This window comes from Puntigrus tetrazona, chromosome 16 (assembly GCF_018831695.1).
Source record: "Puntigrus tetrazona isolate hp1 chromosome 16, ASM1883169v1, whole genome shotgun sequence".
Lineage (NCBI taxonomy): Eukaryota > Metazoa > Chordata > Actinopteri > Cypriniformes > Cyprinidae > Puntigrus > Puntigrus tetrazona.
The window spans coordinates 3,313,726-3,328,574 of NC_056714.1; the positions used below are offsets into that span (position 1 = coordinate 3,313,726).

At 39.2% G+C, this 14,849-nt stretch overlaps 1 protein-coding gene across 1 annotated transcript in view; it reads left to right on the forward strand.

Annotated features, from left to right (window-relative positions):
- LOC122360342 (glutamate receptor ionotropic, kainate 2-like) overlaps positions 1-14,066 on the forward strand; it is a 102,648-nt gene extending 88,582 nt beyond the window's left edge. The window contains 6 exon segments of the mRNA XM_043260862.1: positions 5,220-5,363; positions 11,103-11,210; positions 11,931-12,044; positions 13,314-13,437; positions 13,581-13,825; positions 13,929-14,066. Of these exon segments, the coding sequence (XP_043116797.1) occupies positions 5,220-5,363; positions 11,103-11,210; positions 11,931-12,044; positions 13,314-13,437; positions 13,581-13,825; positions 13,929-14,066 (873 nt within the window).
- The last annotated feature ends 783 nt before the right edge of the window (positions 14,067-14,849 follow it).

The window sequence follows — 14,849 nt, forward strand, 5'->3', positions numbered from 1 at the left end:
AGCCGTGAAAGCTTCTGCACGCCTAAACTGTCAAATTGCCATATTGACTAAAGTAGAAGGTAAAGGTAAAGGTAAAAAAAAAAATAAGAATACGTAGGAATTATAAAAGATCGCCTCCTGCAATCTCTAACCGCAGGGTCACACTTTTATCAAGAGCCTCGATCAGCGATGTACGGAAACCTCCCTGCCTGGCCTCCGCATTTGAACAATTCATAAAAGTGTTGAAAGCAATCTGAGCCGAGAAGATTAAATCTTTCAGCACAAGGCAGGGGAGGACGCGAACGAGGTGCAAAAAGAAAATACATCTGAGGTAACGCTCACATCGGCTTACACAGGGGAAAAGCAGCTCTTAAAGTGTTTAGCTTTGATTTCATTCAGGAGTGACATAATTGATTTTAATGAGATGTTTATAGAGTGAAGTGGTTGTATTGCTCAATCATTTGCCTGTCTGCCTGTTGGGCTCGGTTACAGAAACGTACGGCATTCTCCATCATCCACAGCTCTCTGCCTCTTTTTTTTTCTTCTCTGTTCCTGAGAACAATGGCACTGGTTAGCAGGCGACCTTATCCAAAACATAATGCTCAGCTTAAGAACGATAGTCTAGCATATCCAATTCTAATAATTTGCATTGTTGCTTTTTTACCTTTATTTTTAGTGCTCTTTTCTCCATTCTTTGAATATATGGAATATGTAACACTTTGGAACAGGGGACAGTTATACACTATTAACTATGACCTTTCCCTCAATACATTTTCTCATTTGCTGTTTATTAATGGTTAGTAAGCTGGTTGTTAAGTTTAGGTATTGGGTACTTTGAAAGAAATCGCACAATTAATTACAAAAAAAGGAACAGAAAAAACATGCCATTTTCGAAGTAGAAAGACAGAAAAAGTGTTTGCTTCTAAAAATGACTTTTTTATAGCTTTATTTTTTTTGTTGGTGAAACTTTATCGACCTTACTCTATATCCATAATCCTACCCAATGCCTAATTTTAACAATAACTATTAATATGCAGCGAATTAGGAATTTATTGAGGGAAAAGTTGTGTATATACACACACACACACACACACACACACACATACATACACATATATATATATATATATATATATATATATATATATATATATATATATATATATATATATATATATATATATAATTCAATTAACAAAATAGCTTTGAAAAAGTATTTGCTTGACATGCTTTGATTGACATGCTTGTAGCACAGGTGGCCTTCAACGTCTTTTCGGAGAAAATTAATTTCCTAGACAATCACAGAACAAAGGGCAAAGCAATTGGAATTTCATCGTGAACTCTTTTCATTATCGATTTATGGTTTAGTTGCCCCAGCCCTAATGCAGATATCTACAGTCGTTAAGATGGAAACTACCGTGTTTTACAAATCTTTACCGATTTCTCGTCTTTAGTGTACATTTATGGGCTGGCTTCTGCGCTTTGGTATAGAGTAAGCCAGGCCGACAGATCCATAAAGCTTTGATGAAAATCTGTAGAAAACAAAGCATGCCTCCCAGGAGGGATCGCAAGCACCCTGAGCTCTGATTTTTCTCCCCTGCTCTATCACACAAGGCTGCGCTAACACACACACACACACACACACACACACACACACACACACACACACAGGCGGGTAATAGGAGCATTCATTTAGTATTCAGGTGGAGGCCCTGTCTTCTGTTTGTCTGATGTTATTACTTATTTATTATTCACAATGCATAAGATGGGCTCATTGACGTACGGTGCCTCGCTGGTGGGCCGGGTGACTAAGGATAATGTGTATTCTCCGCAGATAGGCGGCAGGGCCCCAGCTTCGGCTGTCCCCTTTTAATGGCCCAGCCAGATGCCAAAAAGAGGGGGATGGGGGCGACGGGACATGTGAATTCATGGCACGTCTGTTCCTGACAACGCCTCATCCCGTGTCTCATCTCCTTCCAAGACCAGTGGCTGCCACTTTTGTGCTCCCTTCGTATCCCGATTGATTGACAGGCGTGGAATGGCGGACAAGCGATTATGAAGCCGATCTGTGTGTTAGTGTAGGACGAGGTAGGAGGGTGATTGACAGCTTTGTGGTGGTGCGAAACAGCCACTAGTCAAACTTTATACACACACACACTCACACACACACACACTCACTCACTCACCACCCTCTAGTCATTTTGACCAGCAGCTGGTGACTAAAGCCCTGGGCCCAAAGCAGGTTCTTTCACTTCCCATGGCATCTTCACACCCATTCGCTTTCATCAACACTCGCTCACGGACAGATTATTAATATTGCGGTGGTTGTTTCCTCACCTCAGTCATCAGGAAAGCACATGGATCGTTCTATAATTTCGGGTATATATCACATGACTATATATTTTCTCTTTTATATGATTGTTGCATTCAATAGCATTTTGATATTCCAAGAGAAATTAACTGTAACTGTATGCCACTGCACAAGTGCATGCATTTAAAGGAATAGGTCACCCCAAAATTTAAATTCTGTCATATACAGAACTTTTACATATCTTATCTTGAACCTGTCCTCCAACTATAAATGGCCCACTCCTGATCCTACCCCACACAGATGATTTAATCATGATTTGCATATGCATTTTATGAGCACTTGCGTTCTCTGGGAACGAACCTATGATCACTTGATTACATATCATTATATAACGCGAAACCCGAATTGCTATGTTAAATTATTATTAATAAATAAAATCGTTTTAATAGTGCACACCATAACATGAGAGGACACGTAAAATAATGTTTTCAAAATGTCTACCACGGGAGAAAATATCACATTATTATGGTTGCATGGTGTTGTGATAATTATATTATTTTTTGTATTATTTAATTATAATTTTTATATTATTTAATTTAATTTTTTTATTATTTAATTATTTAATTTTGTTGACATAATTGACAGAATCAAGAAACATATTTTTCTTTCATAGTATAAAGAAGATTAAATTTACACTCAATTTAACAACCATTTTCTTCTGATTGATGAAATAAATGTAACTGTATTTTGATTAACTCTTTAGAATAGGGAACACTTATTCACTACGACTTTACTCTCAATGAATTTCTAATTTGCTGCTTATTAATAGCAAAGCAGTTGTTAAGTTATTGGATAGGATTGGGGATGTAGAATAATTATTATTAATGAACGACTTCCGCTCTAGTAATATGCATGCTAATAAACTAGGGAAGAGATACTAAAATAAAGAGTTACTCCTTTTTTAAGTCATTATTTTCAACTCAAAAGAGATGATGGATAAAACTGTATTTTAAAGGATAATTTCAAGCAAACTGAAAAAAAAAAAGGATTTATAAAATATTTGCGTGAGATTATAAAATGCTTTCCGCTAATGGAAAGGGATAAAAATTGTTAGATTATTAATTATCATCAATGGACGTGAAATGTAGGCATCGTGTAGTAATTAGGGCAGTCGATAGACTTGATGAATTAATCGCATTTAATAAAGTCATATATTCATAAATCTTGTCAGAAATACATTCTGGTGGCCCACTTTGAAAGTTAACATGAGAGGCTGGCTCTCTTCCAAACCCTAGTGAGCTTTCTCTCTGTCTGATGCCTGCGTAGCCGCTGCCATACCATTACTGACTCAGAATGCTGCAGGCAGAGCGTCAGTGTGTTAGACAAATAACACTCCTCACAAATCACACAGGCGACTCTATTGATTCCAGCTGAATTTGATGTTAGCATGTTGTTAACAACGCGTCCGTTCTGAAAGACGCATGTGATGTTGCCCGAAAATGTGGCCTAGAGAAAATGGATCCTAAGAGCTAGTCGGCCTTCGCATTAATAAAGCGGCTTATGATTTGTACGGTGGTGAACAGTTCGTTGTCTGCTCCTAAACAGCATTTACCATCTTGTAGATGTTTGGCCCAGCAATTTTAATAACTGTAATAAACACGAAACAGGTCACCCTGATCTAGAAAAGTGGTCTTGGTGCAGTGCAAAGCCTTTTAAATGAATGACGGCATAAAGGATGAATAAACACTGTATATAGTGCTTATGGTGCTTTTCCATTGCTTGGATCGGTACGGTTCACTTTTGGGGGGTTTTCCACCGCGCACACTGATTGGCCGGAGAGAATCGTAACTACCTGCCCGAGACACACACGGAGACGCTAGATTTAAATCGCAGCCGGCGAACCAACTTTTTTAACAACCAAAAAATCTTTCGCGTCCGTTAGGAAGTACGGTCGTTCATCTTGTTGATAGCTGAGCAGCGAATCGAGCGGGAGCTTGATGGAGCGACGCCAATGAAAACGCTTTTCCAGGAGACACGGCAGTAGAAGCGGCGCGACTATAGCGACATGCGGATAATCCACTCTAAAGCGGTACTATACCGCAGTGGAAACTCAAATCGAACACATTCATTCAGTCAATTATTCAGAAAATGTGTCTGATTTGAGCATTTAAGCTGTTGGTATCTGGCAACCCCAAGCTTAAAAAGGTGATGGAAGTTTGTTGAATAAGCGCACATCACAGCCGATATGAAGTTGTTTTATTGCTTGATGCCTGACCAATGAAATTTGCAGCACTACAGATATTTATGGTACTATTTCCCAAATTCAAACGTACATTGGCCTCGAGTTTCGCCACACTTAAAACTTCACGGATGTCTCTTTAATTATCCGCCTTTTTGCAGCACGCCTGTGATTTTCGGCTATGCTGATTTGTTTTGCTGCAAACATACAAATACGCTATGAAGTTGCAGCATTATTAGGGCAGAGCCGTCTTTAGCCACAACCTTGCGCGCAGACAATCAGAGACAAAAGCTGGAAAATGACAGGTTTGGCTATGATTTATTTGACAGGATAGCAATTTCTGAAGCCCCCTCAGGCATGATTTCCATACCGGCCCAGTCTGGGAGGTGTTGTGATTGCTTCTCAATCATCCAAGGCAAACACTAATTAGATTTTATTTTGGTCTGTGGAATGAGAGGTCTCTGGTATGGAGGGCTGTCAGTTTGTGTGGCAGTCAGCTGAAGGCTACTCTGACACTTTCTCATTCTTTGTGATTGGTCGTTGAGTTGAATATACAGCAATCACGGCTCATGACACTGGAGTTTAACCTGTTTTTGAGGCTTGATTAATTACCGTCGGAGAGCCTCAGGTGCACTGCTGATGGCCGATTGACCTGTGAATGTGTGTGTGTGTGTGTGTGTGTGTTTCCAGACAGATGCTGCCCTGATGTATGACGCGGTACATGTGGTGGCCGTGGCCGTCCAACAGTCTCCTCAAATCACTGTCAGCTCGCTCCAGTGTAATCGCCACAAGCCCTGGCGCTTCGGAAACCGCTTCATGACGCTCATCAAAGAGGTACTGCACATCACGCTGCTCGCTAAGAGCATGCTGTTTATCAAAAGATGTTGTGTTGTTTTAGCATTGCCATAAGGTCATAAGCATACCCAATAATACAAATAAATACAAAAAAGAAAAACAAACTTTAAATAAATGAAAAATGTTTATTTATTTGCATATGTCATTATATATATATATATATATATATATATATATATATATATATATATATATATATATATATATATATATATAATATTTTATTATTATTTCTTTTTTATTACTGGTTGTAATACAAGTAAGTACAGAGTCATATTAATTAACAACTTGTGATTTATACTTTTATTAAGCAAATAAAAATTAACCACAATTTTTTTTTTAATTATTTTATAAGTGTATTTTTTTTCTTTTTAAGCTTTACGACCATTTTCAACATAGATAATAACAAGAAACGGTTATTGAGCAGCAAATCAGCATATTAAAATGATTTATCACGTGACGCTGAAGACTGCGGTTACGATGCTGAAAATTGATTGCCATCAAATAAATAAATACCATTACCAAAATAGAAATCAGTTATTTTAAATGTAATACATATGAACACTCTCAAATAAAATGTTAGCAAAAAGCATTATCCGCATGCTATGTCACAGACATACAGCGCATTACCATAATCTGCCATACTTTACTGAGAATGTACATCAGAAGTCCACCAATAAAATCACCACAATCAGCTCAATTGAATGCTGAAAATGCATTCATTTTCCACTGATTAATACAATAATGCTGCCATGATTAATAGAACGTGAACATACGCTCTTTTAAATAAACGTTCAGCCGGGCGGTAATAACATTAATTGCGCCAGTCAAATTGCTTCATGAATAAAGTGGTTTATCTGTAATAAAAAAAGAAAAGAAGGCTTGTTTGTCTTCACTGGAAGAAATTGAGAAAGCTCTGCAGTTTGCTCTTGCGTGTGCGTTCATGAATGTGCGCTTGCTTGTTTCTGACCTGGAATACCACTCGGTGAGAGCACCGCTGAAGAAGACAGCAAATTTATCTTAATCTCTGAAATGATTCTTCTCCGTGCTATTTTCAGGAAAACTAGGACGGCTAATCTGAACTCTCCTGTCATTCTGCTGCCTATATTTAGTCTGACTAAAACGCCGCTTTATTTGCTGTGCGTGATATCTTAAGCAGCCAGCTAAGACCAAAGGCAAAGCGAGGAGATATAAATACATAAAAGCAAGGTGGTCTTCTCTTCATAAGCCAGCACATAAATTGGCCCAAATCTCTGCTTGTTATGACCCTGCCCCGGACCCCTCACCCTCCTTTGGATCTTCTCTGTCTAGACTACAAGTAGAGCCCGGGCTGGAGAAAAGGCTGGGAAAGCTGTGCTGAGGTTTTTGTTGGAACAGATAATTGGAGGAATGCTTAGTCTGATGACATTTCACTGGCTTTGAAAATGCCAGAGCTTTAATATAGATGGATACCTGGCACTGACCTGAGAACAGATGCAAAGTTTATAGTATACAGGTTACTGCAGTGGTTGCCAGAATTTAACTACAAAAAAACATATATATATATATATATAATAAATATATAGCAAATAATATTAATAAAAATATTGTACATTTAAAAATATTGTACATATGGATTGATAAAATATTAAAAACAACATAGTCAAACTTTAAAATCTGCTTGCACTGACAGCCATGATAAAACATAGGCTGTAAAGAGAAAGCAACATGTTGATTCACCAGGTAACTTTCCACAAGCAAACATACAGTACATTTAAAAAAAAAACCTTAAATGCTTTGGATGCATATTCACTATTTTGTAGAAAGATGTAAAATCTTTCTATTTTCATGTAAGCTACTGTAGAGGGAAAAAAAGCATATGGAAAAGAAATGGCATTGCTATTTTATTTTTTTACATATGTTATTAGTAAAAAAAAAAAATAATAAAAAAAAAGTTTACTTTTGCAATCATTGTTGCATTATATGTCAATGGTCACAATATATCTTTTGATGTTTTATTCAAAAGTTTGCATGCCTGCATACCATATCTCCATGTTCTTTTACATGCTAGTTCTTAACAAACATTTATTTTGTTATCTTAATTTGTAAGGCCCTATATGGTTCAATCCATGTTAGATTTCAGCATGGTTCCATATCCATCTTAGTGCCAAAAATACACATGTAACTCAAGACGAGAAACAATATCATTTTGGATGTTTATATTTTACATATATTACATTTATTTTTGATTTGTCCATTTTAAGTAACTAAATGTCTCTCACTATGGCTCCATGTGATTTTCTTTTCTTTTTACATTTACCCATTGTCAGTGGTCAAAAACCCAAGTAGTTCCAGGCCATGACTCATGAATACAGCTTATGAGAAGAGTGCTTTCTTTCTTTTCAGTGGATTTTGAAGAGCCTCAGGTTGAGCATGAGGTGCTTTTTAAGCTACTTCACTCAAGCTTGCTTTTTCACTTGTTTGATTAAGATGAAATACAGACTGGCAGTAACTGATTCAGTATTGAATCAACACTGATTTTAGACATAACACTGAACAATTAACTTATTTTGGTTAACTTATCTTAAACGCAGTATGTATTATTTATTTTAATTGCATCTATTATTTTAGGTTAATAATTAAAAATAATTAAAAAAGGCCATTTGAAACATGAAAAAATAATCAGATGACTTGATTTGTTACCAATATGTTTACTTCGAGCACCAGAAAACAACTTATTGTGAGTTATGTAAATGTTATTATTAAATAATAAAATCTAAATAAAAATAAGAGCTGCATGAGCCAATGGTGACGAAGCCCATCAGGGCCCTCCAGAATGGGCGAGGCCATCTAACTATAAAAGTGGGCATTTCGCCATAGGATCTCAGATCAATTCTCTATCAGCAACGACATCTTCCCTTTACTGATCTACAGGACTTGAAGTCACTTGCCTTTGATAACGCCTCACTGCGAACAAGAAGCTGACTGTGTGTGTCGCTCTGCTGTTCCCGACCACTCTTCAAGCCTTCAGCATCCTGCATGGATATCAGCTCATCCCCTGCTGCCATCTGGCGAGCCTAAAGCCTAAAGAGCAAATTTCTCTGTAAAAGAGCAGCAGTGTTGTTACAAATACCGATGGCCACTCAGAGTGTGTTTCTTGTCTGGGCAAGTCAAGAAGTCACTCTGACCAAGATGGGTTGTTCACACATGAACATGAGTCTCGTCTCTCGATGCACTCAGATTACAGATTTCTGTCAGAAAATGACGGCCCTTGCACCCTCCTATTTTCTTCCTCCAAATGACTTGTGAAAAAAAAAAAACAGAGGGGCAGAGAGAATCAGTGCTCGGCTGTGAGCTAGCCAACGCCCTCACAACGCTCACATCCTCACTTATTGAGCATCCAGACCGGTGTCCCTTGAGCGACATGGTTTTGTTTGGCGGAATCTAGGACAGACTGATAAATGACAGCATGTCTATAGCAGTGTCAGACACGGAGGAGATGTCAGGCTCTACCGTACAGATTCCACTGACGTCAAACCAGGAAGGGATGCTGAACTTTTAAGGAGCTGGGATCGAATTGGTCTATGGCACAGACTGTCTGGACAAATAGGACCTGCTGGGGGAAAAATGGCTATAAAAAAACTGCACACACTGGATGAGTGAGTGGCTGCACACCTCTGCCTGCCCACTGCCATCACATGAAAAGTGGAGGTAGCTAACCCCTCAAAGCCTTGCAGGACAGTGTCTGCCCTTGCTAGATCGGTTTACTCCTCTGTTGGGCAGGCGGCCTCAGCTCTGCACTCTATGGATGTGTTCCAGGTCTGTCAGGCAAAACTCCTCCAAACCGTGGATGAGTCCAGACCTGGCCCCTGCGATTCAGCGTTTTGGTTCCTACTTTAGTTCAGAGCAAGGGCTCTCACATCCTGCACTCCGAGGTGATGAATTTACTGGCAAAAGAGGGTGTACAGATGGTTTTGATAGCTCAGAGTAAGTCAGGCCTCTACTGCCATTACTTCCCAATAAGGATGTTTTTTTTGTCTGGTTCTGAAAGACACTTACTTTCACATCCAGGTACAGGCGATTATTGAAATTCGCCTTAGAGGCAGTGGCATATCAATAAACGGTTCTGTCCTTCGGGCTGTCCCTAATCTTGTGTAATACTGATGGCTTAAGGTCTGAAAAACATGTTAGCTTTCATTGGCCAAGGACAGCCCATGAAACTGTTTGACAGACGTCAAAGAACTAATTAAACTAGTTTGTTTCATTCGGTGTCACGTTTCAGAACGTGGAAATATTCCCACAATAACAGACCAGTGTGTAAAACTCCCAGCTGCAAAATTTAAATATTTCACATACTTTTGAAAATGTTGCATTTAGTTGATCCTTTAGTTCTCATTGTCACAGTTGTAAAAATGGCAGCTTTCTTGTTTCGTAAGGGTGACACAATATCTTTGTTTCCAGGTGGAATGTTAAAGAACTCAACGCTAATTTCTCCCAGAAATCCTGTGTAATTCTACCAATCCATCTACGACTTTTAAACTCCTGAAGTGTTCCCACTTTTGTATTCCATATGCATCATGCAAATAAGTAAACATTCCATGGGCATGGCGTTTTTGGCTAAGACTAGACTGTTCCTAGCCCTAGCACTTTAAGTGCATGGATGTGGCTCTCTTCCTCTGAGGCAGATGGGAATCTGTATTCTAAATTACCTCAATGACTGGCTTATCATTGCCCAGTCAGAGGCCAAGCTAATATCCAACAGATCCCTTCTCCTCAGCCACTTAGAGTGTGCCTGGAACTCAAGCCACTTAGAGTGCCTTGGGCTCAAGGTCAATTTTGCCAAGACCTTTTTGTCTCCCAGCCAACAAGCTTTGTTCCTGGGAGTTTTCGACTCAGTCCACATGAGGGTGACAGTCACACCAGCACGTACATTGACCATACAACAGCTTACAGCACAACACATTGTCCTTCCTACAAGAGCTGTTGGACAAGGGCTGTTCCCCTTCCATGCTCAAAGTTTACATTGCAGCTATAGCAGCTTTTCAGGCTCCTATAGCTGGACAGTCTGTGGGCTGGAACTGTTTAGTTATTTGTTTTCTAAGAGGATCCAGAAGACTTAATCTGCCTCAGTTCCTGTGGTCCCAGTAAGGTCCTGACAGCCCTCAAGGGTTCCCCTTTTGAGCCACTACACTCTGCGGACCTAAAAAATTCTATCATTTTAAACTGCCTTGCTACTGACGTTAGCATCGGTTAAATGAGTAAGCCCTGCCTGTATTGAGTTTGGCTCCCACTGACTCCAAGGTCGTACTAAAGCCAAGGCAGGATAAGTCCCTAAAGTGCTATATACCTCGTTTATAGGCTGCCTAGTCATTGGTTCATTTTTAATTTACTGCATGAACCAGTGGCTGTGCAGTTATACTGTGTAATTGAAAAGGTTTCAGTCCTCGGAAAAAAAGTTTTTCCCCATAGCGTCTAGTGACACAGTAATCATTCCAGGTATCTCAGAGAACTGAAGATTACATAAGTAAGTGAGTACATTTCATTTGCAGTCTGAGAGCTGCTCAATCAGACCTTTAGATTTTCAATGTGACGAGTTGATAACCACCAAAAATGCAGTAAAGAATCGTCTATTCTGAAGATAAGATTTGAAAATCACATGTGGACCTTACATGTCAAAAAGGAAGAAATCATCTGGTTGGTTTCTGGTTGGTTATAATGAATATTTTTTTACACCTCCAGGCCCACTGGGACGGTTTAACCGGACGGATAAATTTCAACAGGACCAATGGCCTGAGGACAGATTTCGATCTGGATGTGATCAGCCTGAAGGAAGAGGGGCTAGAGAAGGTGCTGGATTCTCTCTGCTTTCTCATGTCCTTAGTTATGTACCTGCTGTCCTTCAAAGGACAAATGTGTGTACACCAGTAAATACACACACACTCATCCACCCACCTACTAACAGACAATAAAAACCTCCCCGCACACACATACGGAGAGCCTCTAAGCAAACCGTGACCTCCTGGTTCTCTTCCACATGTATCTGCACCTTCATGAATAATTTATCCCATTAATAATAAGGCCCTCAGTAGCCCTTTAGCCTTATGAAGACTGAATTAAACAGGTGATTTGCAATTACAAACTACAGGCCGAGCGTTTTCTGAAGTACTTTGTTTTCTGATAGCTGAACGTATGTGGAACGCCTGCACTTTGTCATCTTGTTTTGAGTTGGCAGTTCTCAAGAGGGTCCTCTGAAGTAAATGAGAAGGGAGGAATGGGATCGCAGTTCTCTGGTCCACTGAAGCAATTCTCATTTACTCTCTCTCTTTTCCATCTCTTCGTTTTGCTCTCTTGTGCATGATAACATGGTCTTCACATCACTTCCTTTAAGCCTCTGCATAGATAATGTGTCCCAATAAGTAAAGAACCCACACAACATTCACTAAAACTGTGTAATAGATTCTTTGATGTCCGTTGGATGTTGAAAATGCTCTTTATTGTGTTATTATAGTATTCATCCTCTTTTTGTATCATCTCATAGATTAATGAACATATAAAGTGTTTTTTCAGATTGGGACATGGGATCCTGTGAGTGGCTTGAACATGACGGAAAACCAGAAGGGAAAGGCAGCCAATGTGTCGGATTCTCTCTCCAACAGATCACTGGTGGTGTCTACTATACTGGTAAATTATTTTCATTATTTTTTACTTTACCTTTTCTTTTACCATCAAAAAAGAAACATTAAAAGCATATTTAAAAACATCAAATCAAATCTAAAAAAAACATTGCAGTTAATTCTACACAAAATTTTTGTTAACATAATGTGTGTGTGTGCGTGTGTGTGTGACAGAGAACTAATACTGTGTATGCCTGCACGTATATTTTTATCCATTTATATATAATAGAAATTTTATATTTTTATATATATGTGTGTGTGTGTGTGTGTAAACATACTGTATTTATTTAGAAAATATTTGCAATACATGTTTTTACAGTATATATGCGTGATAAATATGCACAGCACAGACACACACATTGGGTAAACAAAACATACATTTTGAATGCAATTAATCACGATTAATGGTTTGACAGCACTCATTTATTTTTGGTCAGTGAAATAGATCCTGCATTTGTAGACTGTTACAGCATTATTCACTGCTGTGTTCCTTTTTTCTGTGTTGTTGCTATTTACCTCGTACATTTTAAATTATGTGGTATATTTTAATGCAGTATTCTCATAAACTAAAAGTAGTCTTTTAAAACAGCAGACCTTGAAAAATCTGTTCACGTATTATTGCTCCTTCGCCTCTTTTCTGAAAGTTCTCTGATATTTGAAGCCAAAGGCAGCTCACTCGTGTCAGATTACACTATCATCGTCGCTGAGTGACGGAACACTCTGGGTTTGTGGTTTAAGGCTGTTCCATCCATTCCGGTCTCTCACCACCAATCAGGAAAGCAGCTTTGTTCCTGTCATCTTTTCAGATGAAATACACTGAGAAAACTCTTCAATTTCTGTAAAGACAATTGTATAAGCACACTTTTCTTTGAAGGAGCTCACTGTTCTCGCTTATGTGAGTGCGGTGTTTTTCCCTTACAAAAGTTCCTTCCAAGTGGGCTATTAGTGCACTTTTTGAACTAATATTAAAAGAGTAGACTTTCAGTATGTATATGTATATATGTATATGTAATCAGAAATGTACTTTAGATATAACATTGTTATGCTCTGCTTTTATTATTATTATTTCATATATATATATAATGGCTTAAAGGAACACTTTTTGCACTTTTTGAGTTGAGTTTTACCATTTTTGATTCCATTCATACAATTTCCAGGTCTGGCGATAGCACTTTGGCATAGCTTAGCACAGATCAATGAATCTGATTAGACCAGAAGCATCTCGTTAAAAAAAGTTTCAATATTTTTCCTATTTAAAACTTTTCTCATATTTAAGACTCTTTCTGTAGTTGCATCATCTACTAAGCCTGATGTCAAAAAAAAGTTGCGGTTGCAGGAACTATGCTCCGATTCCGGCATAATAATGAAGGAACTTTTGCTGCTGTACCAGGGTCGCGCAGGTGCAATGATCAGGCCTAATCGGAAGCTGGTAGCAGTGGTGAAACAAACCCTCGGCCCTCCCCATGGTTGGGGTGCAGATGTCGATGTCCACTCAACATAAGAAGGACTATCCATCTCATTTCTGGTCACCTTTCTCCTGCAGCTGGCTTGACGCACGTTGAGGGTTCCCGCTTAGGTGTTTTCGTGGCGGAGCTGGTAGAAGCCCGTAACGCCCTAGCTGAAAATCTAGCACCCGGCGCTTTGACTCATGCCGTGCAAGATGTATTTGATGGCGCTCCGCTGAATCTGTACTGCCAAGAAATGCTGTCCTCCATAGTGTCACCAAAGAGGCTGGTCTGGGAGATGAGTCGAGAAAGCACACTTATTGGCATCACTCATGTGCGCCAGGTTCAGCTCAAAATGGCGCTCTTACACCACCATGGAGGACATCGGCATGACAGCACCGGCCATTTTTCATCACTCATAAAGTGAAATCAGTCACTGTGTGCAGTTCCTGCATCAACCTCTCAGGTCAGAAACTACCCTGCGCAGCGCTTGGGTGTCTTGGCTTGGTGGACTTGCAGGATGGCTGATGGTTTGCACGGGCGGTGGTGGCCTGGCCCGCAGCACCATGAGCCTTGGCAGATAGAGCTGATGACAGCTCACAGGCTTTGGACGGAGATGGTAGACACTTTCTCCAGATGGCAGCATTTCAGCATAAATGCACCACAAATCACATGCTCCACCTGGGGGAACATCCACATAGCCCTTTAGAGAGACATTGGAGATCACCCTCGGATCTCCATGGGGAACCTTGAAAGGACTGAAGACCGTGGGGACTGGCCTGGCGGGTATTCCTGACCGTAATAATCATGCCAACGCTGTTAACCAGCCGAGCCGAGTAGTCTTTTTTTACGATTCACCACTCACCATTTTCCACTCTCCAATTTTCATCTGCCTTTTTTCTTAAGCTCATAGGTGATTAGGTTAGGGTAGTCGATACAGTTGAGAGTGTATGGATAGTGCAGCTCAGATCTTTTTTGGGGGGGATATAATGTAAAAATATTTGAGTTAATTTTAATAGCATTATTTGGCATTTTTGAGCACAGATTGAGAATTTGTTTGAAATACTGGGAGCTTTTTTCTTCAAAATAAATATATAGTCTAATACCACTATCTTTGCTATCAACTTTGTTGATTTAATCCTATTTTGTCAAGGACTTAAAATATTGTAGAGTTCCTTTTGTTTGTTTGATTTTTTATGGGTAGATTTATATAAAAGAGGTTGGCAATCTTTTTGTGATCGTGTTAATACAAAGTTGTATGTAATGCACCATGTTTATTTATTCATTTATGTTAAGCTTTCTTTATTTGAGTAGTAATATATTGCAGCACTTTTCATAAATTGGGATTTCTTAACTTTCAAAAACTT